Source organism: Meleagris gallopavo, chromosome 23, assembly GCF_000146605.3.
Source record: "Meleagris gallopavo isolate NT-WF06-2002-E0010 breed Aviagen turkey brand Nicholas breeding stock chromosome 23, Turkey_5.1, whole genome shotgun sequence".
Classification (NCBI taxonomy): Eukaryota; Metazoa; Chordata; class Aves; order Galliformes; family Phasianidae; genus Meleagris; species Meleagris gallopavo.
Genome location: NC_015033.2, coordinates 6,419,090 through 6,444,282, shown reverse-complemented (window position 1 = coordinate 6,444,282; position 25,193 = coordinate 6,419,090). Strand labels below are relative to the sequence as shown.

At 56.2% G+C, this 25,193-nt stretch overlaps 3 protein-coding genes across 8 annotated transcripts; 1 reads left to right on the top strand and 2 right to left on the bottom strand.

The window, feature by feature from the left end:
* The first annotated feature begins 734 nt into the window (after window positions 1–734).
* On the top strand, window positions 735–2,529 carry MFAP2 (microfibril associated protein 2). Its single transcript, XM_031556703.1, has 8 exons — window positions 735–845; window positions 935–1,021; window positions 1,212–1,238; window positions 1,304–1,390; window positions 1,516–1,557; window positions 1,782–1,869; window positions 1,964–2,037; window positions 2,202–2,529. Exons 1-8 carry the CDS (start codon window positions 809–811, stop codon window positions 2,303–2,305), a joined length of 546 nt encoding a protein of 181 aa, XP_031412563.1. The 5' UTR covers window positions 735–808; the 3' UTR covers window positions 2,306–2,529.
* Window positions 2,530–3,031: 502 nt separating this feature from the next.
* Window positions 3,032–19,349, bottom strand: CROCC (ciliary rootlet coiled-coil, rootletin). Of its 6 annotated transcripts, none has more exons than XM_019622360.2 (33): window positions 18,600–19,349; window positions 17,848–17,999; window positions 17,007–17,192; window positions 16,848–16,931; window positions 16,702–16,772; window positions 16,462–16,627; window positions 15,536–15,642; window positions 15,250–15,456; window positions 14,857–14,953; window positions 14,658–14,780; window positions 14,439–14,573; window positions 12,961–13,139; window positions 12,708–12,869; window positions 12,463–12,607; window positions 11,301–11,666; window positions 10,791–10,984; window positions 10,589–10,716; window positions 10,246–10,358; window positions 9,724–9,846; window positions 9,528–9,662; window positions 9,229–9,360; window positions 8,915–9,153; window positions 8,411–8,570; window positions 8,164–8,331; window positions 7,475–7,811; window positions 6,968–7,095; window positions 6,787–6,895; window positions 6,281–6,432; window positions 5,691–5,831; window positions 5,490–5,618; window positions 4,626–4,817; window positions 3,702–3,833; window positions 3,032–3,543 (listed from the first exon to the last, which is right to left on the bottom strand). In XM_019622360.2, exons 2-33 carry the CDS (start codon window positions 17,980–17,982, stop codon window positions 3,442–3,444), a joined length of 4,977 nt encoding a protein of 1,658 aa, XP_019477905.1. In that variant the 5' UTR covers window positions 17,983–17,999; window positions 18,600–19,349; the 3' UTR covers window positions 3,032–3,441. The 6 variants fall into 6 exon arrangements, 5 of the variants coding, with proteins under 5 accessions (XP_019477905.1, XP_019477904.1, XP_019477906.1 ...); XM_019622359.2 differs by lacking the exon at window positions 18,600–19,349 and adding an exon at window positions 18,226–18,511; XM_019622361.2 differs by lacking the exon at window positions 18,600–19,349 and adding an exon at window positions 18,226–18,510 and having other exon boundaries at window positions 14,658–14,753.
* Window positions 19,350–19,479: 130 nt separating this feature from the next.
* On the bottom strand, window positions 19,480–25,176 carry NECAP2 (NECAP endocytosis associated 2). Its single transcript, XM_010722981.3, has 8 exons — window positions 25,024–25,176; window positions 24,090–24,190; window positions 23,447–23,551; window positions 22,703–22,784; window positions 22,400–22,508; window positions 21,583–21,763; window positions 20,968–21,052; window positions 19,480–20,695 (listed from the first exon to the last, which is right to left on the bottom strand). The coding sequence occupies exons 1-8, from the start codon at window positions 25,110–25,112 to the stop codon at window positions 20,647–20,649; spliced, it is 801 nt and encodes a 266-aa protein (XP_010721283.1). The 5' UTR covers window positions 25,113–25,176; the 3' UTR covers window positions 19,480–20,646.
* Between the last annotated feature and the right edge of the window lie 17 nt (window positions 25,177–25,193).

Genomic DNA, 25,193 nt, shown 5'->3' with positions numbered 1-25,193 from the left:
CCCTGCAGGGCACCCAATGGGGTTTGGTGGGGATGGAGTGGGGTGTGAGGGTGCTGTGCCCCTAACCCCGTGCCTTTCGGGTGGAAAATCCCAATGGTGGATGGCCGCTGTTGAGCGGCTGCCATGGTTTGCTGCTGAAATGGGATGTGAGGATGTGGTGGTGGCCTTCGTGGAGATGATGGGGGTGTTGTCATCGTGTTCCCATCGAGGATGTTGACGCCTGGTTCTGTGTGTGGGGCCAGGGAGCGGAAGATCCCTCATGGGAAATTGGAACTAAAGGAAATTGGAGCACTGGGTCGGGGTGATTTGGGGTCCTGGCCAGCACCCAGCCCCCCGAGGCTGGAGAAAGCCTCCTGGAGCCTCACGCTGATCCCGTTCATCCCTATGCAATTCCTCGTAGCCCGCACCTTGTGCATCCGCTGCTCTCCTGGCGGTGGGAAGCAAGACAGGGCAGGGCTGCGGGGCACAGGACCCGAGGTTCAGGGGCTGGGATGGGACCCCATTGGGACCCCTGAGGTCTGCCTGGTGGCCAAGTTATCCAACCTCAGTTTGTGCCAATCCCAACACTCCCAAAGCCTGTAAGGGCTGGGAGTCAACATCTCCCTACAGACTTGGGAGACCTCAGTTTCCCCTCTCTATCAGCAGGGTGGGATCCCCATCCCATGCCACAAAGCTTCCTCCTGGATGGACAGACGGTTGCATTTCCAACACTTCTATTGTATTCGTTATTCTCTTTCCCAATTTTATTGTGTTTTTCCTCTGCCCCCATCCAGACTGTGCCGTGCTCCTGCAACTACCTCCCATCACCATGAGAGCGCTGTGCCTCGTCCTGCTGGGCCTGCCAGGTGAGTGCCAAGGCCCAAAGCAGCCCCACACTTTGGGGACACTGTGGGCTCCAAAATATCTTCTCCTCCCCCTCCACCCCCCTTCCCAGCGCTCCTGGTCCAGGGCCAGTACAGCAGGTTTGAGGGCATTACCTACCCGGAACCGGTGCAATACTCCCAGTACGACCAGCAGGCAGGTGAGAGCCTTCATCCACCTCCTCTTCCTTGCAGCTTTGCTTTCCCTAATGCCTTTTTCCACGCTCTGTTCCATTCCCTTTTCCACCCCAACCCCCCACGTTTCCCATTGCTCCCAGTCCCCACGGGCTGTGCGATAACACAAGAAAACCCAACATCCTTACGCTCCGTTTTCTCCCTTTTTTTCTGCAGAAATTCAGGATTACTACGACTACCACGGTGAGTGCAGCCGTGGGGCAGGTTGGGGGCTGGGGGTTGCACATCCTCATTGTTTTATCCCCCAGATGTGACCCCACGCACCCCAGAGGAGCAGTTTCGCTTCCAGTCCCAGCAGCAATCCCAGCAGGAAGTTGTGCCAGCACCAACCATGGGTGGGTGAAAAAAAGAGACCACATCCCCCTTCCCTTCCAGCACTGCCCCGACCCTAAAACCTGACTGGGGGACAGTAGGATGCTCCCTATGCCCAACCCCAAAGCTTTGCTCTTCCTCCCATCAGCTGCTGCCCCTGAGACTGAGCCCACAGAGCCCGGACCTCTGGGTAAGTGTGGCTTTCACCACTCTCCTCCTAACACAGAAATGGTGCAACTTGAGTCCCTTCCCCCACCCGTGCATCCCCCCTATGGATCGTCCTTACTCCGGGGGGGGTAGGGAACGATGCAATGCTGAGCACACCCCCAGTGCTCATGGATTTTCCCCCCTATTTAAGCCTGCTTGTATTTTGGGGGCAAAACAACACAAAACCAGCTCTGGCTCTCATTGCAGACTGCCGGGAGGAGCAGTATCCCTGCACCAGGCTCTACTCTGTTCACAAGCCCTGCAAGCAGTGCCTGAACGAGATCTGCTTCTACAGGCGAGCGCAGGGGCTGTGCCCCCCACCCCCCACCCGCATTGGCACAGTACCACATTCGGGTTTTTTAACCCCAAAACCATCCTTTACCCCGCAGCCTCCGCCGGGTCTACGTGATCAACAAGGAGATCTGCGTCCGCACCGTGTGCGCCCACGAAGAGCTGCTGAGGGGTAAGGACTCATCCATCAGCTCAGGGACATCCCCACCCATCGTTGGGTACCACCAAAGAGGATGCTGATGGTTGAACACAGAGGATGCTCTGCGTTCCCAGTCGGCACCAGTTTAGGTGCAGTGGCGGCTGCTGGAAGAGCGTTGTGTTTCCATCTCCCTGCAGCCGACCTGTGCCGTGACAAGTTCTCCAAGTGTGGTGTGATGGCCACCAGTGGGCTCTGCCAGACCGTGGTCACCTCCTGTGCCCGTAGCTGCGGGGGTTGCTGAAGCCCCCACCTCGCTGGGACGCAGCCCGGCTCCTCCACCTGGTGCTATAAAGGAACCGTGCATGAAAGGCCAAAGAAAAAGTCCGGTTTGGTGCACATAAAAATAAATAAGGGTTGGGGGTGGGGTGGGGGGTGTTATTATTTTTATGACTTTTGTTATTATATTGTAAGTCGGGGGGGGGTTGTTTGCTGCGTAGAGTATCCAAGAGAAAAAGCGTAAGGGTTGCTGTGGCTCCTGTCTCTTTCTTTTTGGGTTTCCCATTGGTTTGGGGTCATTGGTGATGCTCCTTGAATAGAGCAGAGCTGGGCTGTAGGATTTGGGAATGCTTTGGGGATTTGGACAGTTGAGTGTTCTGCTTGAAATAACACAGCATCATTTGGGGCAGTTCTGGTTTTTCCTATGAGAAATGGTGCAGCTATGGGGTTTGGAGTGGTTGTCCCCAGTTTCCACATGGGGAATAGCATGCATTCAGTCTATGCAGTGTCCTGATGTTGAATTGAGGGCAGTTTTGGGGTTCTCTGATTGGAAAGGAGGGGATTGGTTTACTACATTCAATTTAGCTTGTAGTTTTCTTGGGATATAGTCATCTTCTATAGCGTGTGTAATAATAACAGCATATAGGTCACATAATAATGATGCTAATAAATGTCATGGGGCCTGATGGGCGCCAATTTGAGCAGCTGGTTCCCAAACCCTCCACCCTCAACCCCAATAAGTGTCACTAGGTTGGCTTTCCATACATTTAATGGAGGATTAGAAGGGATATACAAGGGTTGGGGCCACGTTGGGTTGGCCCATAGCACCGATATCAAACCAGTCTCCAAAAAGAGCAGTAGAAAAGAGAGGACCCTCCCTGTGCCACGTGGGATCCAGGCGTAGGGATGCTTACCCTGGTCAGCACCAGTCTGGGGAGCCCCACTGCTCCCATCACATCCATGTGGGCTAAAAAACGTCCTATTTCCAAATATTGGTTATAGAAAAGCTGTAGAAAAAGGAGGGGGGAAAAAAAATCAAGCTGTATCAAAAATAGACAGTGGTGGCTCAGGGGGTAAAGTGCTGCTCTTGATCAAGAAAAAAGAGTGGGATTTGCGAACGCTGAGCAGATTTTTGGTGAGCTGCACGTGCTGCTCTCAGCCCTAAATGCTGCGGGGGTGACGGCGAGACTCCTGTGCCCCCCACTGCTGTGCTGGTGGCTTCTGTGCAGCCCCAGAGCTCTGCTCCAGCGCTGAGACCTGTGCCTGGGGTGGGGGGGAGAACAGAGGGGTCACCCCAAAGAGAAACCCAGTGGCATCCCCATGCGTGCAGCAGCATCTCCACGCAATGGGATGAGCCCCAGAACAGCCCAGCTCCACCACCATGCAACCTAAGGTGCAGGCAGCACCCCGGGGCCACCCGCCTGCAGCACTTGAATGCGTCGCTGTGCCTCTGCCAGCTGCTGCTCTGATGTGCCCAGAGAGCGGTCCAGGCGGCCCTTCTGCAGAGCCAACCTCAGCGAGGCTTCGTGTGTCTTCAGCTTCTCCCTCTCCACCTGCGTAAGGATGCAAACCGTTGCTCTGTTGCACGCCTTGCTCTAGTGCATAACATCAATGCATGCGTGCATGCTGTGTGTAGCTGCACGCTTTGCTCCTGTGCACAGCACACACATATTTGCATGCACGTGTGCACAGCTGCATGCCTTGCCCCAGTGCACATATATGTGTATATGCACGCACATGTGTTGCTGCATGCATTGCTCCAGTGCACAAAATATATGTATGCACGCCCACTTGCATTGTTGCATGCCTTGCTCCAGTGCACAAAATATACATATGCATGCACGCGCATGTGCTGTGCATTGTTGCACACCTTGCTCTGGTGCACAAAGTATATGCACGCATGCACACATGCACTGTTGCATGTCTTGCTCCAGTGCACAGAATATATGCATGCATGCACACGTGCACTGTTGCATGCCTTGCTCTGCTACACAAAATACACAGATGCATGCCTGTGCTGTGCATCACTGCACAGCTTGCTGCAATGCACTCTATATACACACATGCATCTGTATGTTTTGTTGCACTTGCTCCTTGCTCTGTTGCAGTAGATATATATACACATGTATTCACGTGTGCATGCTATGCTTTGTTGTACACCTTGCTCCTCTGTGCACAACGCACACATATAAATACAGCTCTGCACACACTGTGCAGAGCAGAGAGATCAGAGCATCATTGATATCATGCGTGCTTCACGCTTGGAAAAACAACATTGCAGTTTTATGGCTCCAGCACTGAGGCTGCACCACCCAAGGGTGCAGGGCAGGGCGGTGGGTGCTCACCTTCTCCAGGGTTCTTTTCAGGGCACAGTTGTCCTTTTCAAGGCGCAGGGCGCAGCGCTCAGCTTCACGCCGTTCAGCCTCCAGCTGGGTCACAGCACGCTGCAGGCTGCCCACGCGCTCCTGCAGCCCCCGCTGCTCTGCCCTCAGCCCCCCCAGCACCGCCGCCTCCTCCTCGTCCTGCTGCTGCTGTGTCTGCAATGGGAGCAAGGCTGTAGGGTGCTGCGTGGAGTTATAGGGTGTGCACAGGGTGATAGGGTATGATGCGGGGCTATGGGTTGCTGCACAGGGTGACAGGGTGATGCACAGGGTGATAGGGTGATGCACGGGGCAATAAGGTGCTGTGTAGGCAATGGGGTGATGCATGGGGTAATGGTGCTGCAAGGGGTGGTAGGGTGCTGCACAGGATAAGAGGGTGATGCGCGGGGCAACAGGGTGATGCACACGGTAACTGGGTGCTAGAAGGGGTGTAGGGTACTGCACAGGGTAATAGGGTGATGCACAGGGCATCAGGGTGATGCACAGGGTAATTGGGTGCTGGAAGGGGTGTAGGGTACTACAAGGTTAATAGGGTGATGCATGGGGCAGTAGGGTAATTGGGTGCTGCATGGAGTATAGGGTAACTAGGTGCTGGACAGGGTGGTAGGGTGCTGCAGAGGGTAATAGGGTGATGCACGGGGCAATAGGGTGATGCACAGGGTAACAGGGTGCTGCAAGGAGTGGTAGGGTGCTGCACAGAGTAATAGGGAAGTGCATGGAGCTACAGAGCAATGCATGGAGTAACAGGGTGCTGCATAGCAGAGTAAAAAGAGCTGCATGGGAGGGCTGCGTGGGTCCCAGTTAGGACAGTTGCCGTTGCTCTCCCACCTCCTGCAGCCGCCGGACCTGCGCCTCCAGCTCCTCTCTGCGCAGCTCCAGCACTGCACGCTCCTCCTGCAGCGCCCGCAGCTGCTCCCGCAGCACCCCGCGCTCCTCCCGTGCAGCATCCAGCATCTCCTGCATGGGGGACGTGCACGGTGACACAAGGCCAGATAGGTCCCCACTGCACCCCGAGGTGCTCCTGCACACCTGCAGTGCCCGGCGGTCGAGCTCGCCCGCAGCCAAGGCAGTCTGCAGCTTCTGCAACCGCTGCTGCAGGGCTGTGCTGGTGTTGGCCCCCGGTGTGCCCTGTGCATGGTCCTTGGCTGCCAGCAGTGCACTCAGCTTCTCCTGGAAGAGACAGAGCAGTGCATGCAAGCTGCTTTCAGGCATAAAACCAGCATGAATGCAAGGTTTCAGGCTGCGTGCACATGCAAGCAGCACTCATGCAGTTTGTGTGCCAGCCTGCAAGCAGCTTACATCCAGTTTGCGCGCATTTTGTATGCGAGACTCCAGGCAGCTTGTAGGCAGCTTGCCAGAAGCTTACACTTGGTTTTCATGCAAGCTTGCAAGCAGCTTGCATGGAAGCTTGTACGTGTAAGCTTGTGAGAAGCATACATGCAGTTTTTACACATCTTGCATTGAACCTTCCTTGCACCTCACATGCAGTTTAATGCGACGTGCATGCAATTTGTGCACATCTTGCATGGATTTGCATGCAGCTCGCATGCAGCCTGTGTGCAAGGCAGCAGAAAGGCTGCTCAGGGAGGGAGAGGAGGGTTTTTCCCCCCGGTGCCCACCTGGGCAGCCCGGCGCTCGCCCTCAGCAGCGTGCAAGCTGCGTTCCAGCGCTGACACCTTCTCGAGCAGCAGCCGGCGCTCGCCCTCACCCTGCTGCAGCATCTCCTCCTGCAGCAGCAGTGCTGCCTGCTTGCCTTCAGAGCCCTGCCACCCTGCCACAGCCAGAGCGGGGCTTGCAAACCTCTGTGCTTTTGAGGCATGCACTGGGGTTTATGGGGCATGCACAAGGAGGGGGCTGACTGCTCGTACTGGGGTTGTACCAGTTACTGGGGTGTAGAGGTTTATTTGCTCCTATGGGGTTTCTTTTATCTTTCTATTATGATCTGGGGGAAACGTGCAGCACTTGAGTGCAGCGCCATCACCCCACCCCACAATCTGTCACCCTCACAGCCCCACAACGTGCCCACATCCTGAGCAGCTACACACTACAGGGAGGCAGTGATGCTCCTGTGCAGCACCCAACCCCACACCACTAAGGGAAACCCACCCCAAAACTGCCCCATCACCTTCCTTGCTCTCAGCCAATCTCTTGTGCAGCTGCAGTGCTCTGTCCCGCTGTGCTTCTGCCTCGGCCAGCTGTTTGCTCAGGCTGCACACCCGCACCTGCAGCTCTTCCTGGGGGAGAAAATGGGGTGAGAAAGGCATATTTTGGGGATGCACACCTTGGAGAGGGGGTGAGGGGCGTACCTTATCCCGCTGGGCGTCCTGCAGCTGGCGCAGGAAATTCTGCAGGGCTGCACGAACTGCCTCGGGGTCAGCTGCTGCATCAGGGTCTGGGGGTGAGCAGGGGGTGCGTGTCCCCTTCCTGGGTCCAGCTGGAAGAGAGAGGACAGGGCGGGATGGCAGGAGACAAGGTGGGACAAGGACAGGGTAGGGTGAGAGGGGTGAGGTGGAACGGGGAGGGACTGGAGGGGATAGAGTGGGATGAGAGGGATGGGGTGGCATGGGGAGGGTCAGGAGGGAATAGAGTGGCATGGGAAGGATAGTGGGATGAGAGGGACAGGGTGACATGGGAGAGAGTGGCACAGGAGGGAAGGGATGATGCATGATGGACACAGCCACAGGAGGGGACAGAATAGGACAAGAGGGAACAGAGTGGATTGGGAAGGGGCAGGGTGGCACGGGAAGAATGCACAGCTAGATGGAGCACCCAACACCCACCCCAGTGCCCCCCACACCCCGTGCCATCCTCACCCTTGCCTGGAGAGCCTCCATGTGCCCGTCCAACACCGACGGTGCAGCGCAGGGCTGAGCTCAGCCCACTCAGCCGCATCTCAGCATCGCGTCGTCGCTCCTCACCCCGTGCCAGCTCAGCCTCCAGCCCTTGTGCCCGACCCTCGGCTGCGCTCAGCTTCAAGCTCAGCTCTGCTGCCTCACTGCGTGCTGCCTCTGCCTTCAGCCGCAGGTTGCGGGCATCAGCCAGCAGCTTCTTCTCGTGGCCTCGAGCATCCTCCAGGCTGCGGGACAGTGCCCGCTCCCGTTGCTGGAAATCTGCCTCCTTCTCTGCCAGCCTGCGCTGCAGCTGCTGGAGCTGGGGAGCAAAGGAATGTGGGGATGCAGGGATGGGATGGAGAGACGTGGGAGATGCTTAGAGATGTAGATGATGGAGCAAAAGGGTGATGGAGAGAAGGATGGAGCGATTTGGTTTGGAGAACGTCCAAATGGTGTGAAGGATGGAGTATAAGGACGATCCCCAGTGATGCAGGGAACAGAGCAGTGGGGCGATGGGGACGTGGAAGACTGAATGTGGGGTGATGGGGACAGGCGTGGCATCAAGGGACTGAGCAGCAGGTGCACCCAGCGACACAGGGCAATCACTGTGGGGCCACCAAGGGACATGGGGTACTGAGCAGGGGTGACAAGGAGGGCTCCAGCAGCCTTACCTCCTTCCTGGTGGCCTCCACGCCAGCCTCACTCTCCACCACCTTCTGCCTGAGGCCGAAGGCTTCACGATGCCTCTCCTCCTCGTGCTGTTCCTCCCGTGCCACACGTGCCCGCAGCTCCTCCACCTCCTTGCTCTTCTTGCTGTTCTCACTATCCAGAGCCTTCACCTGTCCCAGTGAGGCAACGAGGGGAGGCTGTGATTTAAGCTGCATGTGAGGGGATCCCCCTGTTGTCCCCCTCCCGCACCTGGCGGCGCAACTCCTGCAGCTCACGACGGGCATCCAGGCGGGCACGTTCCAGCCCACGGAGGGTGGCACGCAGCTCTGCTGCCTCCCTGCCTGCTGCTGCCTGCCCGTCCTCTGCCAGCGCCAGCCGCTGCTCCTGCTGCTCAGCTGCACGCTGCAGGCTGTGGGGATATCGGGGTGGTGAGGTCTGTGCAGGGTACTCCAACCTTGGCACAGTAGTGTGCCAGGTATCTCCAAAATTGCATCCTTCCTGTGCATCCTCCAGCCCTGAGCATCCCCTTCCAAAGAACTTCACCACCCCACACAGCTCCCATTTTAAGCATCTCCTTGACACCAAGCATCACCCTTCATCCAAGGTGTCCCCCAACCTCAGAACCCTACTCTGGAGCCCGAGCATCCTTCCCTTCTCCAAACACCACCCCAAACCCAAAACATCACCCCTGGACCCCAAGCACAACCCCTGCCCCAAACACCCCCTGACCCCAAGCATCACCCTGACCCACACCTGATGCGCTGCCCCTCGCTGTGCCGCAGTGCCGCCCGCAGCTGTTCGTTGGAGCGCCGCAGCGCTTCCTGCTCCCTGGCAGCATCACCCAGCGCCCTGCGTGCCTCCATTCCCATCCTGCGCTGCTCCTCGCACCCCTCACGCCCCTCCTGTGCTTCTCTCTGTGCCCGCAGCAGCGCCTGCTGCCTCGCTGCCCGTGCCTCCGCCTCCAGTGCCAGCTGCGCCCGCATCTCTTCCACCTGCACCAGGGGATGCTGTGGGATTATGGAGCAACCAGGGTGCAGCAGGGATGGGAAGGGATACGGGGGGCTCACATCACGCAGGGCGCTGTCACGCTGCTGGGATGCTGCCACTGCCTGCTCACGGAGAGCCGTGGCCTCGCGTGCGTGGGCCTCTGCTGCTGCCTCCAACTGTGCCTGCAGCGAGCGCAGCTCCGCCGAGCGGTGCTGGAGGAGCTGGGGTGAGCGCTGCTGTGCAGGGCTGGGGGCTCAAGGGGTGGTAACGGTGTAAGGGATTTGCAATGGGGATGGAGGGTATGCAATGGGAATAGGGCATCCAGGGAGGATGCCCAAGCACCGGGTTTGCAATTGGGGTGCCTGTGCTGTGCACCCACCTGCTGCTGCTGCTGCCAGCTCGCATTCTCGTGTCGCTGCCGCTCGAGCTCGGCTGTAGCCTGGGCCAGGCTCTGCTGCAGCCCTGCCAGAGTTCCTGCTAGAGCTGCCTTCTCCTCCTCCTTCAGTGCCAGCGCCTGCACAGGGATGCGCTCAGCGGGGGCAGCAGGCACACAGCAGGGACCCCCCAGCACCCACCTGCTGCTTCTCGCTCTCGGCACGCAGCACCCCTTCATCCCGCTGTCGCCGTGCTGCTGCCACCTCTGCTGCCAGCTCCTGCTGCTCCCGTGCCAGCCGGCCCCGCTCCATGTCCAGCTCCTCCTGCAGTGCCCCAAAACAGCCCCGACACCGTTCAGCACTGTCCCAAAATCGGTGCCACTCCAAATAATGTCAGCATCACCTTCAAATCAGCATCACCATCCCGTGGTGCAACGCAGTGTTGGCCCCCCCCCACAAGAAATGGCGTTGCTCCAATACTGGCATCACCCCAAAATCTGACAACAAATTGAGGGCAACTCAGAATAGTCACCCCAAAATCAGAGTTACTCCCCCAAACCAGCGTCGCTCCTCATAATCAGCATCAAGACTCCCAACCAGCATGGCTTCCCAGAACAGCATCACTACGCAGAATAGAAGCTCCTACCCAAATGCATCACCATCCTCCTAAAACCAGCATTGCCTCCCCAAATCAGCCTTACCCCACAACCCCCTGGTGCCCACCTTCTCGCTCTGCAGCTGCTTGAGCTCTCCCTCGTGTTCCTCCTGGGTCCTGCGCAGGGCCACCACCTCCTTCTGTGCCACTGCCAGCTGCTGCCGTGCTGCACCCAGCTCCTCTGCCAGCCCCACAGTGGGTGGGGAGTGATGGGAATGGGGGGGTCACAATACCCAGAATTGAGAGAGAAGTGATGTGACCAAAGGTGACAACCCCAAAACTGAGCAAGGTAAGTGGTGAGGCCAAGGATACCAGCCTCAGAACGTAAGTGGCTAAAGTGGCGTGGCCAAGGATGTGATGTGGCCACCCCCCGCCGAGCAGATACGTGATGTGACCCCACTGCCTGCTCACCCAGCAACCCATCCCTGGCCACCCGTAGGCTCCGTCCCTCGGCCTCCAGCTGCTGCCTGCTCGTTCTCAGCTGCCCAAGCTGCTCCCGTGCCTCGAAGAGGTTCGTCTCCAGCACAGCCTTCTCAGCCCTGCAGGGACACCGTGGCAGCACACTGCCTAACATCAACAGGATGGGACATCACACAGATCCGGCGACACCAACCTGAGCCCATCGGCCTCCTGGGCACGGTCACGAGCATCGCGCTGGGCAGCGTGCAGCTGGACCCCCAGGCTGGCCCCATCCTTGGCCAGCCCCTCTCGCTCCTGCATGGTGCGCTCCAGCTCTGCGCTCAGCCGCTGCTGCTCACCCCGTGCTTGCACCAGTGCCTCCCCTGCTGCATGCTGCTCCTGCTGAGCCTGCACCAGCACCAGGTGATGCGTGTACCACTGGGACGGTCTGGTAGCCCTGCGTCCTCTCCCAGTTCCCTCATGCATCTTTCCCAGTCGTCCCAACTGCCTCACGTGTATCCCAATTACATTCTCCCCATCATTTCCAAATGCTTTCCACATCCTCTTCATTATTCCCAACCACCCCATGCACCCACCAAATTGCCCCAGCACCCTCACCCATGCATCCTTCCAATCGCCCTGTGCATCTTCCCACTCACTCCATGCATCCCCCCATTTGCCCCTGTATCCTCCCCACCTTTCCCAGCTGCCCCTAGCCCCACACCTGCCCCAGCTGCTCCCGCATTCTCTGCAGCTCCCCACGCAGCTCCCGCAGCTCAGCCCGCAGCCCCTCGCAGCTCCTCTCCGCCACTTTCCGTGCCCGCTCCAGCTCCATCCTCTCAGCCTCTCCATCCCTGCAGCTGCGTCCCAGCCGCCCCAGCTCAGCCTTCAGTCCTTCCAACTCCCTCCTGGCCTCGCTGTCAGCTTCGTGCTGCTCCTCCAGCCCCACCAGTGTCCGGCTCAGCTCCCGTTTGTCCCGTGCCAGGCTGGCAGCCAGCTCACTGCTCCGTGCTGCAGCATCCCGCAGCCTGGCCTCTTGTGTGCGGGCGTCCCGCAGCGCTGCCTCCAGCTCTGCACTGCTGCCCTGTGCCTGGTGAGTGCCCAGAGTGATGGACGTGGGGCTTGGGATGTGCATGGGGGGCTTGGGAATGTCCATGGAGTTTGAGGATGGACAACAGGGCTTGGGGATGAGCATGGGGTTTGAGGTTGGACAGTGGGACTTGGGGATGTCCATGGGTCTTGAGGATGGACAACAGTTCCTGGGGATGAGCATGAGGTTTGAGGATGGACAACAGGTCTTAGGGATGTCCACTGGGTTTGATGATGGACAACAGGGCCTGAGGATATGCATGCAGTTTGAGGATGCACAGTGGTGCTTAGGGATGTCCAAGGGGGGGGTTAAGGGATGTGGATGGCCCCAAGAAGGATGCACATGGGATTTGGGGACCTGGATGTCCCCAGGGAGGATGCACATGGGGTTTGGAGGTGCACACATCCCAGGGATGAGGAACAATGGATCTGGGACACGGAGATGCAGATGTCCCCAGGGAGAAGAAAGGGTTTGGTGAATGTGTCTGGAATTTGGGGATGGGTATGGGATTTGGGGATGTGCTTGGCTCTGGGGAAAATGCACCTTGGTTTTGGGGGCCTGAATGCCCCTAGGAAGTACACTCATTGGGTTTAGGGATGCACACAAGGTTTGAGGATGTAATTGACCCCAGGAAGAATGCACAACAGCTTTGGGGACACACGGGGGAGGGGGTTGGAGACACAGATGTCTCCAAAGAGGACGCAGGGAGTTAAGAGATGCAGACATCCCCAGACAAGAGAATTACAAGGGTTTGGATGTGGGGGTGATTTGAGAACACCGGGGCTTTGTCACTCACCTGTGCCAACGCCTCTCCCAGCGCTGCCTGCTCGCCTCGTGCCACCTCTGCCTCCAGCTGTGCCCGGCTCAGCGCCTCCCGTGCCCGCAGCAGCTCCTGCTGCCCTGCTGCCCGCTGTCCTTCCAGCTGCTCCAGCTGCTGTGTGCTGCAGCACCCACGGTGGGAGCACACATTGGAGGGTTGCAGCACCCACTTTAGGGCCGGCATTGCAACACTTTTACTCTGCAGCGCCTGGAGGTCCCCACCTGTGCTCCAGCTGCTGTCTTGCAGCCTCTGCTGCTCGGTTGGCCTCATCCCGTTGCTCCTCCAGCTCCTGGATCCGGAGCTGCAGCTCAGCCTCGCTGCGTTGCAGAGCTCCTGCCCGCGCCTGCTCTGCCACCAGCGCCTGCTCCACGCGGCCCTGCTCACTGCAGACAGACAGACACACGTGGGGATGGACAAATGCATGGAGATGGTTGCATGTGACACACGGATGGATGGACAGATGGACAGCAGTACCTGCGCAGGAGCTCCGTGTCAGCACGCAGGCGTGCAGCCTCACGCACGGCCTCATCCTGTGCCTGCCGGCAGCCCCCAGCCTCAGTGCTGAGTTGCTCCAGCCGCTGCTCCAGGGCAGCCCGCCGGCTCTCGCTGTCCCCCAGCTCCCTCCGCAGGTTCCCTGATACCTCCTGGGCTTCCTGAGGGCAGGGGGACAGTGGTCGTCCTTCATCATCCTCTGCCCATCCATCCTATACTCATCTTCCATCCGTCTTTCCTCCACCATCCATCCTCCCAGCTTTTATCTTCCTTCATCCATGATCCATGCATTCACTCATTACTATCCCTCCTCCTCCATCCATCTTCCCTTCCATCCATTCCCACATCCATTTATCCCTTATTCCCCTTCATGCACACTCCATCCATCCATCTTCCCTCCAGCTCTTCCCCTATCATTGTCTCCCTTCTTCCATCCTCCCACCTATCCTCCATCCTCCCATCCATCTATCCTCCATCCTTCTATCCTTTCATCCTCTTCCAACCACCTTCACATCTGTCCTCCCATCCATCTGTCCCCATTTCCATCTGCCCTCTATTCCCCTCCATCCACCTTCCAAGTATCCAACCATCCACACATCCATCAGTCTCCCTTTCTCCTCCATGCATCCACCAACCCTCCGTCCTCCATTTAACAGTTGGACTAGATGATCTTACTGGTCTTTCCCAAATTTAATGATTCGCTTCTATGATTCATCCTCCTATCAATCCATCCCCAATCTCCCGTCTGTTCCCACACCCATCTATGCATCTCCACATTCATTTGCCCTCCATTCTACTCTATCCATCCTCTATGCTTGCACCCATCTGTCCACACATCCATCCATCCACCCATTGATCCCCACATTGATCTGTCCCCACATCCATTTACCCATTCATCCATCCACTCCAACGTCTGTCTGTCCATCTATCCTCCATCCGTCCATCCATCCATCCCCATGTCTGTCCATCCACCCATTCACCCATTCATCCCCATGTCCACCCACCCATGCATCTATCCATCCCCAAGTTCATCTATCCATCTCCATGTCAATCCATCTGTCCATCCATCCATCCAACCCCACATTCATCCATCCTCATGTCCATCCATCCATCCCCATGTCTGTCCATCCACCCATTCACCTGTCCATCCCCACGTCCAACCACCCATGCATCTGTCCATCCCCAAATTCATCTATCCATCTCCATGTCAATCCATCAGTCCGTCCGTCCATCCATCCATCCATCCATCCAACCAATCCCACATCCATCCATCCATCCATCCTCATGTCCATCCATCCATTCCCATGTCTGTCCATCCATCCACCCCCACATCCATGCATCCATCCATCCATCCATCCCCATGTCCACCCGCCAATGCATCTGCCCATCCCCACATCCATCCATCCGTCTGTCCATCCATCCACGTGTCTGTCTGCCATCATTCCTCCTCCCTCACCCACCTGCAGCTGGATGTGCCGCCGGCGCAGGGCACCATGCACAGCTCCCAACGTGGCCACAGCAGCAGCAGGCGAGAGACTGCGGCAAGGGAGCCTGGGAGGTCCTGGGGAGGACCCATGGTCATCAGCCAGCACTGCCTGCAAGGGACAGGGACAGCATCATTGCTGCAGGAGGGGAAACTGAGGCACGAAGGGGTTGGTAGTGCTGGGAGTGGGGAGCACCTGGGTGATGTCCTGCAGCGTCTGGTGCAGCAGCTCCAGCTCTGCACGCAATGCCTGCACCTCCTCTGCTGACGGCTCCTGAGCACGAGAGGCTTCCTGCAAAACACCCGGCGTGCAACGTGCCTGGTGTGCGTTGTGCATCACACGTTGCACCTGCCTTGGTGTGCAGCGTGCATCTCACACAACGACACACACTCACCATCTTCTGCAGCTGTGCTGTCAGAGCCTGCACTGCCCGCTCCTTCTCACCACCTTCCTTCCGTAGCTGCTGCAGGGCTGCTGTCAGCTCCGCCAGCCTGGATGAGATGGTGCCCAGCAGGGATGGTGCTCAGCACCACGCAGAACCACGCTGTGTTGCATGGCACTCTGCAGCACCCTGTAGCACCCTGTCACCCCTCACAGCATCCCACAAAGTATCTCACAGCACCCCATAAAACAGCGTAGCACCCTTTAGCACCCTGTACCGACCCACAGAACACCACAGCGTCCCTCAGCACCCTGTAAGCACCCCATATCAGCCTGAATATCCCACAGCTCCCCAAAGCACCCAGCAGCACCCCGTAGCACCCAATAACACCCTACAGCATCCCACCTGTCCCCCAGCATCGCCCTCTCCCGCTCAGCATCGCGGCCCCGTGCTGCCAGCTGCTCCTCCAGCTGTGCCAGCTGCTGTGCCTGCTGCTCTTGCACTGCACCCGCCCGGCCCTCGGCCAGCTGCAGGTGGGCTCCCAGCTGCACGCAGGCGGCGTGGGCAGCACGGCCGGCACGGCTCACCTCCTGCCCCAGCTCCACCAGATCTCTGCAAAGGGAATGGGGGATAGGAGAAGGGTGAGCCCTTATCTTGCCACCCCATCCCCGCTCCTCGCCGCCCCACTGACCTCTCAGTGGCGGCTCGCAGCTGGCCAAAGTGGCGTCGGAAAGCCACTGCCTGCCTCCAGAGGGTGAGCAGGCGGCCGTGCTCGTTGCTGAAGTAGGTGTTGAAGGACTGTGAGGGGATGGGGATGGATGGAGCAGATCCTGGTCACGCAGTTTTGCAGCCTGGTGGTATCACCGCAGCACCAGGTCCTGCCCCATGCACCATCCTGTGCAGCCCCAAAAGTGCCTCCGTGCAATACCTCCTTCCGCCCTGCATTCTTTTGCATGCAGCGTTGCTTCTCCCTGCATCCCCCCCTGCACCCCAAATTCTTCTGTGTGCAATGACCCCACGGTTCTGCACCCCCTCTGTCTCCCTGCTTTGCATTTCTCCATGCAACATCCTCTGAATGCCCAAATTCCTCTCCATGCAATGTCCTACACCCCTCCCCATGCAGCACCCCTCTGCTTTGCATCTGTGCAGCACTCCCTGCAACCCCTAACTCCTCTCCATGCAACAACCCAATGGTCCCACATCTCTGCATCTCACAACCCTCCATCCTGCAGCATCCCTCCACTCCTCTGCTTCGAATCTCCCCATACACCACCTACTGCATCCCCTTATAATTATCCATGCAATATTCCTCACACCCTTCTCCATGCAGCATCCTCTGCATGCAACATCCCATGCATTCATCAATTCTTCTCCATCCAAAATTCCATGCATCCACCAATTCTCCATGCAACATCCCAATGGTCCTGCACTTTACATCCCTTCACCTCGCTGCATCCTGGCACCCCTCTCCTTGGCCTCTTTGTGCAACGCCCCGTGCACCCCCAAATTTATCTCCATGCAAAATCCCAATGATCCTGCAACCCTTGCGCTTTGCATCCCTCCACCTCAGGCTCCCATGCAGCACCCCTCTGCTCTGCATCTCCCCATGGCCCTGACCTCCTCCTCCCTCCTCCACTGGGCCTCACGCTGCTCCAGCTCTCCACGTGCCCGTGCCCAGTCGGCTGTCAGCTTGCGGATGTCCTCGCTCAGTGCCGCATTGGCCACGTTTGCCTGCTCCAGCTGCTCCCGCAGCATCGAGTTCACCTGCACCAGGCTGCAGCTCCTGGGCAACACAGGGCTGGGGATGATGCTAGGAGGTCCCAACAGCCACCAGCCCCACTTGGGACCCCCTCACACCTTTGCTGCTCCTCCTCCAGCCGGATCAGTGCGTTCTCCAGCTCGTTGGGGCTCTCCTCCTCCGGCTGGCTCTGTGGGGACATCGTTCCCTTTGCATGCAGGTGATGGTGGGGGACATTTGGGGACACACTGGGGACATTACACACTGTCAGCCTCTCCTGCTCCAGTTCTGTCTCCTTCTTCAGCAGCTGCTGCTCCACCTCACCACATTTCTTCTTGTACTGCAGCACCTGGGGGAAACAACGCGATGACATCCAGTCCCTCCCCGACATCACAGCGGTCCCGTGTCCCCAGTGTGCACCCACCTTGGCTTGCAGCTTCTGCACCAGCTGTGCTTGCCTCTGCTGGCCCTCCTGGTACGCCTGCAGCTTGCGCTTGTAGGCAGCCTGCTCCTCATCCAGCAGCCTCCGCAGCTCAATGTTGTGCTGTGCCAGGCTCCGGCTCTCTGCCACCTCCTGCTCGCCCGCTTCCAGCCGCAGGGATTGCTCCAGCTGCAAGCCAGCATCATCCCTTTGAGGATGCAACCCCTCCAGAACCATTCCAGGTGCAAGCATCCCAGCTGGGATAAAATCATCCTCGCTTTGATGGTGCAAAGCTCCATAGGGTTGAAGCAACACGGGGCGCCCTGATGTTCTGCACTTGAGATGCAATAGGAAATGGCAACGGAAAACTAATAGGGAATTGGCTGCTACGTGCAGAAAATAACCCAGATCTGGGTTTGCATCAGGTTGGCCAATGGATAAAGAGTCTTTCAGCACAAGGAACAGGAGGCAGTGATTTCCCTGTGGGTACTTTTTGGTTCTTGGCTCACTTCTTTTAGCAACCAGGCGTGCACAAAGGGGCGTGAGCCCCCAGAGCCATACAGACCCCAGAGTGGTACAGCTCGAGTTTTGCATCTCCCTGAGCAACCAAAGCCCTCATTCTTCTCCCAGTGCCACCGTTAGAAAAAAAAAAAAGGGGGGGAAAAAAGAAAGCATTGAGATGAATAAAATGGGAATGCTTTGTGCTTCCTGCAAGCCCCAGCATGCCGGGTGCTGGATCTCCATCACAGCAGCGCCCTCAGCATCTCCGAGTGATGCTGGTAAAGAAAGGTGCATTTTGAGGGTGAAAGAGATGTATTTTGGGCTGTGTGTGTGGCTGACCTACCCGCTCACTGATGGCGTTGTATTTGATGGCCAACTCATCGCGCTCAGCACGGCTCTGAGCCAGCAGGTCCTCAACACGCGACAGCTCCTGCTGCAGGATGCGGTTCTCCTCCTGGAGGGACAGCAGCGAGGCCATGGCCTTGGGAATGGAACCTACAGGAGGGGACGAGGCTCAGGGTATAGGCTCAACTTTGCCGCTTTGCTCCTCTGGCTGCAAACTCCGCATCCCTCTGTGCAACAGTTGCTTTGTGCAATTGCACAACCAGCTGCATTTCTGCAAATCGGCGCTTGCACAAACCGCAGCTTTGCCGTTACAGCTGCACAGCAGATTTTGTCTTTGCAATGGCAAACGATCTCAGCTGCTCCTGTGAGTTCCTACCTCAGTCCGGCATGCTCGTGGGTTCCCCCCCCCTTTGCTTTGCTTTCAGCAGCCCCGCGTCTCCATCCTGCTCTGCTCTTTTAGGGCTTTGCTTCCGCTCCGCAAGCGGAAAGCGGATGCATGGTTGGGATTAGCCTGAAATCCTCATTTTCCCCTCCCAGGCTGGGAGCCCTCCTCTTCCTGGCTGTATCTGCGTGCCTCAGGGGTCCTAATGCCTCCCCCAAACTCTGCTTTGCTGCAAAACCAGAGCTTCGCAATTCAAACCAAGCAACAAAGCTATTTGAGCAAAAAAAAAAATAGAGATTCTTCTGTTACTGCAAGAAATCAGCAGCGCCAAGCAGCCCTGCACCCAAAAGCAGTGGAAATGCACTCACTTTGCTCCAATGCTCAGCTTCCTTGAGATTCGGGGCTCTGTTATCCCGCAGGAGCCCGGGAGAGAGGAGCCCTTTCGTTAAGCCATAACGAAGCACGGCCTCGTTAAGCTCATTACAGAGCAGGAGTTGGCTCTGGCAGGAAAAAGTGTTGGGTGGAGCATGCCAGGTTGCTATGGGAGGCCTTTGGCTGGGTGCTGGGAAGGGGTGGCAGCCACTCCATAAATCGTACGGTTAGCTGCCACGTGGAAAAGAAAGACCCCGGGGCAATTAATTTAAGTGCAGGGGTAACGGTGAGGTGCTGCTTCCTGCCCCCCCCCCCGGAGGGCAGAAAGGAGAAACGCTTCAACAAATCGATGCCAGCTCAAAACCTGCATCCCCCATCAGGGGCTGCAGGGCAACAACGCACCGAAGGCATTTCCCTCTGCAAACCCTCGGATTTGCCCTCTCAGCATTCCCCAGCCCACGCTTGCCCCTCAGGAAGAGAAAATGCCCTTTCTCCTCCCAGCTGAGCCGCAGATTAGTGGTGAGGGAGGGAGTGCAGCACGGTTAGTCAATAGGATTGAGGCTTTGCAGTGCTGCTGGGATCGTCTGGCTTATGAAAACGTTCACGCCAGAGCCACGCTGAGGCTCCCTGATGGGTTTTGGGGACACAAGTCCTCAGCTGTCCCTTTTACTTTCCTTATTCCTTACCTTCTTTGCCCACAGAGCTTCAAAGCCACTGCTAAGCAACACCCATGTGTTGTGCCTCGCTGTTTCCCTGGCACCAAGAAGGAGGGAAAGCACAAAACCACCCCCAACATCAAATCCCCACCTCCAAGGAAGCCCCGTGGTCCCACCCTGAGCGCACACGGGCAGATCTCAGGGTGCAAAATGTCACATCTGGCATCAAAATGACTTTATTGTTCCCTTGGAAGTGTGACATCTCTCACCTGGCCCTGTGAGCTGCCAGGCAAAGTGAAAGCTGTGAAATGGAAACGTTCACCTGTCCAGTTGAGAATGGAAATAATAATAAAGTCTGAAACACTGAAAAAATAGCACAACTCTGTACTGTGAAAGGCCTTCACCATAATATAAATAGGTAAGAAAATACTTGGGAGTTTTTTCAAAGAGGAATCTCAACCCCAGCTCTGTTCAAGAGACCAAGTTTGTCTTTCATTGCATATATTCCAATAATAAAGTCTCTGCAAAAAGAATAAAAATCTCTCTTTGAAATAGAGGGGGAAAAAAAAAACAACACCAAAAAACAACCTCACTGGAGCAGGAAAATAGGAACTCCAGCACTGTGCTCACATTTACCTGCACACAGCAGTCGTGCTCCCCACCCCCCACATTGCAGGGAGTGCTAGAAATATCAGGGGTGATGCTCAGCATCGTGGAAGGACGTTGCCTGCACGATGCTGTCAGCAGCAGACAAAGCAAGGCCTTGCACACAAGAAGTCTCCAGGAGGGTGCTCCCCTCTGATTGCCAGACTGAAGGATTTCAGTGGCCCAAACGCATGAGGAGAAAGAGGAGATGGTGATGGGGGCAGCCTCGTGCTGCACACCTCAACCCACCTCTATTGCATCAGAATTGAAAGAAAAATGCCCAAATTGGGCAGCAAAAGTGCTGCCAGCTGAGTCCTCAATCAGTGCCCTGAGCACTCTCACGTCACCAAGGAGACACAGGGTGCCATGAAGCTGCCACATTTTTGCAGCCCTGCTAGTGCAGTAAGAAAGGAAGGAAGGGAAGACACAAGAAAGGTCACTGAAGCCTCAACGGTTTGCAGTGATCCAGGCACAAAATACCCAGAAAAGGCCCCCAGCTCTGAGGGTGCTGGCGTGGAGTTTTGTAAGGCACGTGCTTCATTTGTCAACCAGCACCAATTTCTGCTTTTCAACTCCAGCACCAGATTTTGGGGTCTTGTTTCTTGTCAGAGGGGGCCAGGGGAGTACAATGCCACCATAAGTGACAAATGAGGTGTCCTTAAGCAGCAGGAGCACTTCCCACTGCTGCTTTGGTCCTGCAGAAATTGGCACAATCTTCCTCCAGTGCCTGTGAGGAGCTGGCTCAGAACTGCACCCAGCCTGCATTTGCCTTTGTCTGGTTAGAATCTGACCTGAAGAGAGAAAGAGAGAGAAAAAGAGGGTTTGGACACTGAGAAAAGAGGGTTTAGACATTAAAAAAGGAGAGCTTAGACACTAAAAGGAGCTGCAGCACAGGTCGCTTGGTGCCAATCTCTCCCTGACACATGGCCAGGCACAGCAGCTTCTCACCTTTCAAAATCTGCCCCCACCCTGCTGCTATTTTAGTGAGAGTAAAACCAGCAGGATTGGGTTCTAACGCTGCAGGTATTGGCCCAAGCAACCTGCAAACCCCACATGGCCTCACCCTGAAGCTTTGGTGAAGTCACCCCAGACGTCGGTGGCAGGGGCAGAAGAAGCAGCAGCGGGCTGTGGCCAGGACAGCAGGGAGTCTGCAGCAGCCAGAGGAGCCAGAGACAGAGGAGAAAAAGGAAAACTGTTATTGACAATTATTCCTTCCAGATTCCCTGCTTTCATGAAGATGCTATATTGTTTTTCCACACACCCACTGCTTGAATGCAGTCAGTCCACCGTTCCAACCTGACTGGGGTTTAAAATGAACTTCTCACTGAAGTTCTGTGCTGCACACAGATGGTTAAAGACCAGGCAGGAGGGCCAGGATTCATGCAGGGACTTTATAAGCATGCTGTCCTTTCAGCTTTCAAAATATGCGTGCAAAACTTATGCTTCCCAAACAATCATAAAACAGAGAGTAGCTCTGAACAGTTAGGGGATATTAAGACTGACAAGCTGGGTGGCTTTGCGATCCCATTCCCCTCAGTGCCTCAGTTCCCCTCATCCAACAGGGCTTCAGCACTATTTCCTCCTGCAGGAGCTCAAGAGAAACGTCAAGGTCTTTCTATATCTCGACAGTTAAAACTGAATGTAAATAGCCCTGCAGCCATTTCTGTAAGACACAGACCTGTGATGGGGGTACCAGGGAGCCGGGTGGGTGGGGGAAGTGAAGATGGCAGCAGCTCTCCAGAAGGAAGAGTTGGCACGGAAGATTTTCCTCCTGGAGGTGGTGGGAGCAAGCTCAGCCCCCCAGGACCTGCAGAACGTGGTCTGGTGTTCCCTGCTGCTCCTTCCTTTTTCTTCATATTCTGAAAGGAGACGTGAGAGGGAAACTTCAAGTGGAACCACATTTAAATCCAGAATCGGAGCATGATTCTACTTCTTCCTCCCAGCCAATGCTTTCAAGTAGCCCAGCAGCTCAGATGCTTTGTTCTGGGGGAAAAGATCGCTGTACTGCATTCTCCTGGTGCAGCAACAGGTGTCTAACCACAGATGTTTTCATCTGTGAATCCCCACCACGTAGCCACAGACCAGGTTCTGTGACTGGGAACCATAAGACACCCCTCTACAAATCATTGCAGGCAGCATGGGCACCAGCAGCTCTGCACCAGGCTTTCTTTAGTAAGGGGATTTCATGAGAAAGCCACTGCTTCCTCTTATGCCACAAACCACAGCAGAGGGGAAAAACAGATTGTGAGGGCTGAGTGTGAAGGCAGACAGCTTGGCTGGATTCTGCATCTCTAACAAGAAATGAGGCTAACAAAAGAGGCTAAAAGAATATTCTTGATGCTTTCATTTCCCAAAACGCTGCAAAAAAAAAAAGGAAGGGTTTTGGTGATGTTTCTCTTTCAGTCTTTCAGGACAATCACCAAAACCACAGGGCAGTGTTTTTATACGTTATAAAGTGTACAAGGTAAAACATCTGGAGCAGCAAAAACCCTCACCGCAATGTTAAGCTTGATGGTCTGCCCCTCCTTGAAGCCCAGGTCCAGCTTGGGTGCCTGGTCAGGGTTTTCAGCCTGCTTGGCCAGCTCGTTCTGTTGCCTCACCCACCTGCAGGAAGGCAAGAAAAAGAAAAAGACTCATAAGCTGTAGCCCCCTTTGCACTCTGCTTCCTCATTCGAGTGAATTGGGCACAGTGAACCAGGAGCAAACAGCTCCCTCGCCCCCACCACTTGGAGTGAACACCTGCAGCCGCCACGCAAAACCACCAAGTCAAGAGGACAAAAGGAGAGGCACAAACTCACTTAAAATGGTCCTGGAGAGCGACATTGAAGTCAAAAGCATCTCCTCGATCCACAAATCCAACTCCAATGAAAGCACGGCGGCCTGGGGAATGAGGAAGAGTAAAGGCTAGAAATGCAAAACAGGGTAAAAGCCAGGGATGCAGACCAGCAGTGGGGGACAGCCAATTTCACAGCCCTGTGACTGTCAGCTCCTCCAGCTGGAGCTGAAAGGAATTCTGATGACAGCAGGGCTGAGGTTAGGACTGGAGCTGCATTTCTTTCTTCCTTCTACAAAGAAAGGGAACAGCCAGCAAGTTCCAAGCAGGGGAAGCAGTGTTATACTGTCAGCAGGGCTGTAACATGAGGCTGGAAGAAAACTGCAGCCACGCTTTCAGTTAGCAGAGTTGTGTTTACATCATCACTTCAACTTGATTGGATTTAAAGAACTAGCAAAACCCAGCTTTAAAATTAATATAAATGAATCAACACGGAGGCTGGCATCACAGCGACAGTCCTACACATAGGAGTGTCCTTAATGCTGAGCAGTAGATTAAACTATTGCTTAAAAAAACTGATTTTTTTTTACTAGCAAAAGGCAGAGCGTGAAGGACAGAGGTGATCTGTCCATTCATCACTGTAGGCAGGGACTATTTAGCTCTCAACCACACAAATCATTCACCAGTAAGAACTCAGAATAAGCTCTGAGTGTTTTCAAGATCTGCTCCCCCCAGGCCTGTCTCTCCTAGCACCAAAGCAGCACCACACCGTTGCCATCCTCAATCCGGATAACGAAATATCTGCTGGAGTCTGTCACACCCTCCACAGCAATGCCAGGGAACTGCTCCACAGGGGCCTGGGCAAAAAGCTCTCCTGAAAAAAAAGAAGCAGGTGTGAGTTAACATGCCAGTGTAGCACATCAATGCCACTCTCCTTGCTGTGAGGATGAACACAGAGGCAGCAGCCTGCATGCAAGAAATGGGTAAACACGACCCGTTTCCTCTGCAGCAGCAGCTTGGGAGGCAATAAAGAATCTAGGAAATGGAAAAACTCTCAGAGTGACTTGTTGTGATGACAGGATGCTTGGAGGAAGAGAGGTCAGATCCTGCTTGCCTTATTTTGGCAGATCCGCACCATTTCATTCCACCAGATAAAGTTTCCCCAGCGGTAGGCACGAACACTTTTCCTGGCTCAGTTACCAATGCTCAACAAAGGAGCCTCCCACTATCTGGTGCTACATGGCACCACACTCTGGAGGTGACATACCAGCTCATTAACACTCAGCAGATGGATTCAAAAAACAACACACAGCTGCTCTGCAGTCACACCATGCCGAGGTCTGCTCTGCCAGCAGCCCAGTGCCCTCCTGGGGTGACAGGAAAGCTGTTCTGCTGCAGCCCCTCCTCCTCACCTGAGTTTTTGTCCTCCAACTTGATGAAAGCAGTCTTGCCCTTGGCGGTGATGCGCAGCCTGCCGCTCCATGCTGGCTGGTCAAGCTGCCACTCTGCAGCTCTGCAGGGAGAGGAAAAGGTGACTGACTCTGGGTGCCCCTGCAGTCCTCAGGAAGCAGCAATGAGACAATTTTATGGCATGGTAACGTATCACAAAGCCTTGTGAGATAGCATGTGAGGGAACCTGCTTGCACCTGGGCTTGCTGCAGACAGAAAGCACGCATCACGAGACCTCGCATCTCACCCCAAATCTGCTGACCGCTTGCAGAAGCGCTGGGGAACAGACCCATAGTTCTGCACTACACAATACAGAAAGGTTTCACTTCCCCTTCTGTGGAATCGCCGGCTTGAAAACAGCGTTGGGGCAGTGCAAGCCATGCTGGTGAGGGGATCCTTGTGGAATACCTCAATTTTCATAGAATTATAGAGTGGTTTGGGTTGGGAATCTCCCATCATGGGGATACCATCTAGCAGTTCATACTGCCCAAGGCCGCTCCAGCCTGGCCTGGAATACCTCCAGAAATGGGCACCTGCAGCTCTCAGGGCAGCCTATGCCAGGGCATCATCACTTCAGGGTGAAGAATTTCTCCCTACTTCATTTCCCCTCGTCCTGCCACTACAAAACCCCGTCCAAGAGCCCTTCCCGACTCTCCTCTCACCCCTGCAGGCACCGAAAGGCCGTTATAAGCCCTCCCGCAGCCTTCCTGGCCGCTTGGACTGGATGACGTCGGAGGCCTTTTCCAACCTTGGCGATTCTATCGTTCTTTCCAGGCACAACAACCCTCAACTCCTCCTCCCAGCGGGGCTGAGCGGGCCTGCAGCCCAACAGAGGGGCCTGGCTGCCTGCGAGAGCCCCGAGGCCGCACTAGGCCCACCCCCGGCGTCGTACCGCACCTGTAGCCGCGGTTGGAGGCCCTCGGCGGCACTCGGTAGACGTGCACGGCCGGTTTCACGCACAGCACCGCTTCGTAGTCCTCCTCCATGGCCGCCAGCACGACGGAAGGGCGCCGGCGCCTCTATGATACAGCCCGCCCCGGGGCGGGGAGAGAGGAGGAAGGGAAGCA

What these genes read in the sequence shown, in the direction of transcription:
- CROCC (XM_019622360.2), bottom strand. Translation starts at nt 17,982, where the DNA reads ATGGCCTCGCTGCTGTCCCTCCAGGAGGAGAACCGCATCCTGCAGCAG. An exon ending in ACAACGCCATCAGTGAGCGG is followed by an intron (nt 17,193 to 17,847) that starts GTAGGTCAGCCA and finishes GCTGGCTTGCAG; the next exon opens with CTGGAGCAATCCCTGCGGCT. An exon ending in AGACAGCAGCTGGAGCACAG is followed by an intron (nt 12,608 to 12,707) that starts GTGGGGACCTCC and finishes TGGGTGCTGCAG; the next exon opens with CACACAGCAGCTGGAGCAGC.
- MFAP2 (XM_031556703.1), top strand. Translation starts at nt 809, where the DNA reads ATGAGAGCGCTGTGCCTCGTCCTGCTGGGCCTGCCAG. An exon ending in CACAGAGCCCGGACCTCTGG is followed by an intron (nt 1,558 to 1,781) that starts GTAAGTGTGGCT and finishes CTCTCATTGCAG; the next exon opens with ACTGCCGGGAGGAGCAGTAT. An exon ending in CCACGAAGAGCTGCTGAGGG is followed by an intron (nt 2,038 to 2,201) that starts GTAAGGACTCAT and finishes ATCTCCCTGCAG; the next exon opens with CCGACCTGTGCCGTGACAAG.
- NECAP2 (XM_010722981.3), bottom strand. Translation starts at nt 25,112, where the DNA reads ATGGAGGAGGACTACGAAGCGGTGCTGTGCGTGAAACCGGCCGTGCAC. An exon ending in GCCTCCAACCGCGGCTACAG is followed by an intron (nt 24,191 to 25,023) that starts GTGCGGTACGAC and finishes CTCTCCCTGCAG; the next exon opens with AGCTGCAGAGTGGCAGCTTG. An exon ending in CCCTGGTACCCCCATCACAG is followed by an intron (nt 21,053 to 21,582) that starts GTCTGTGTCTTA and finishes TGGCTGCTGCAG; the next exon opens with ACTCCCTGCTGTCCTGGCCA.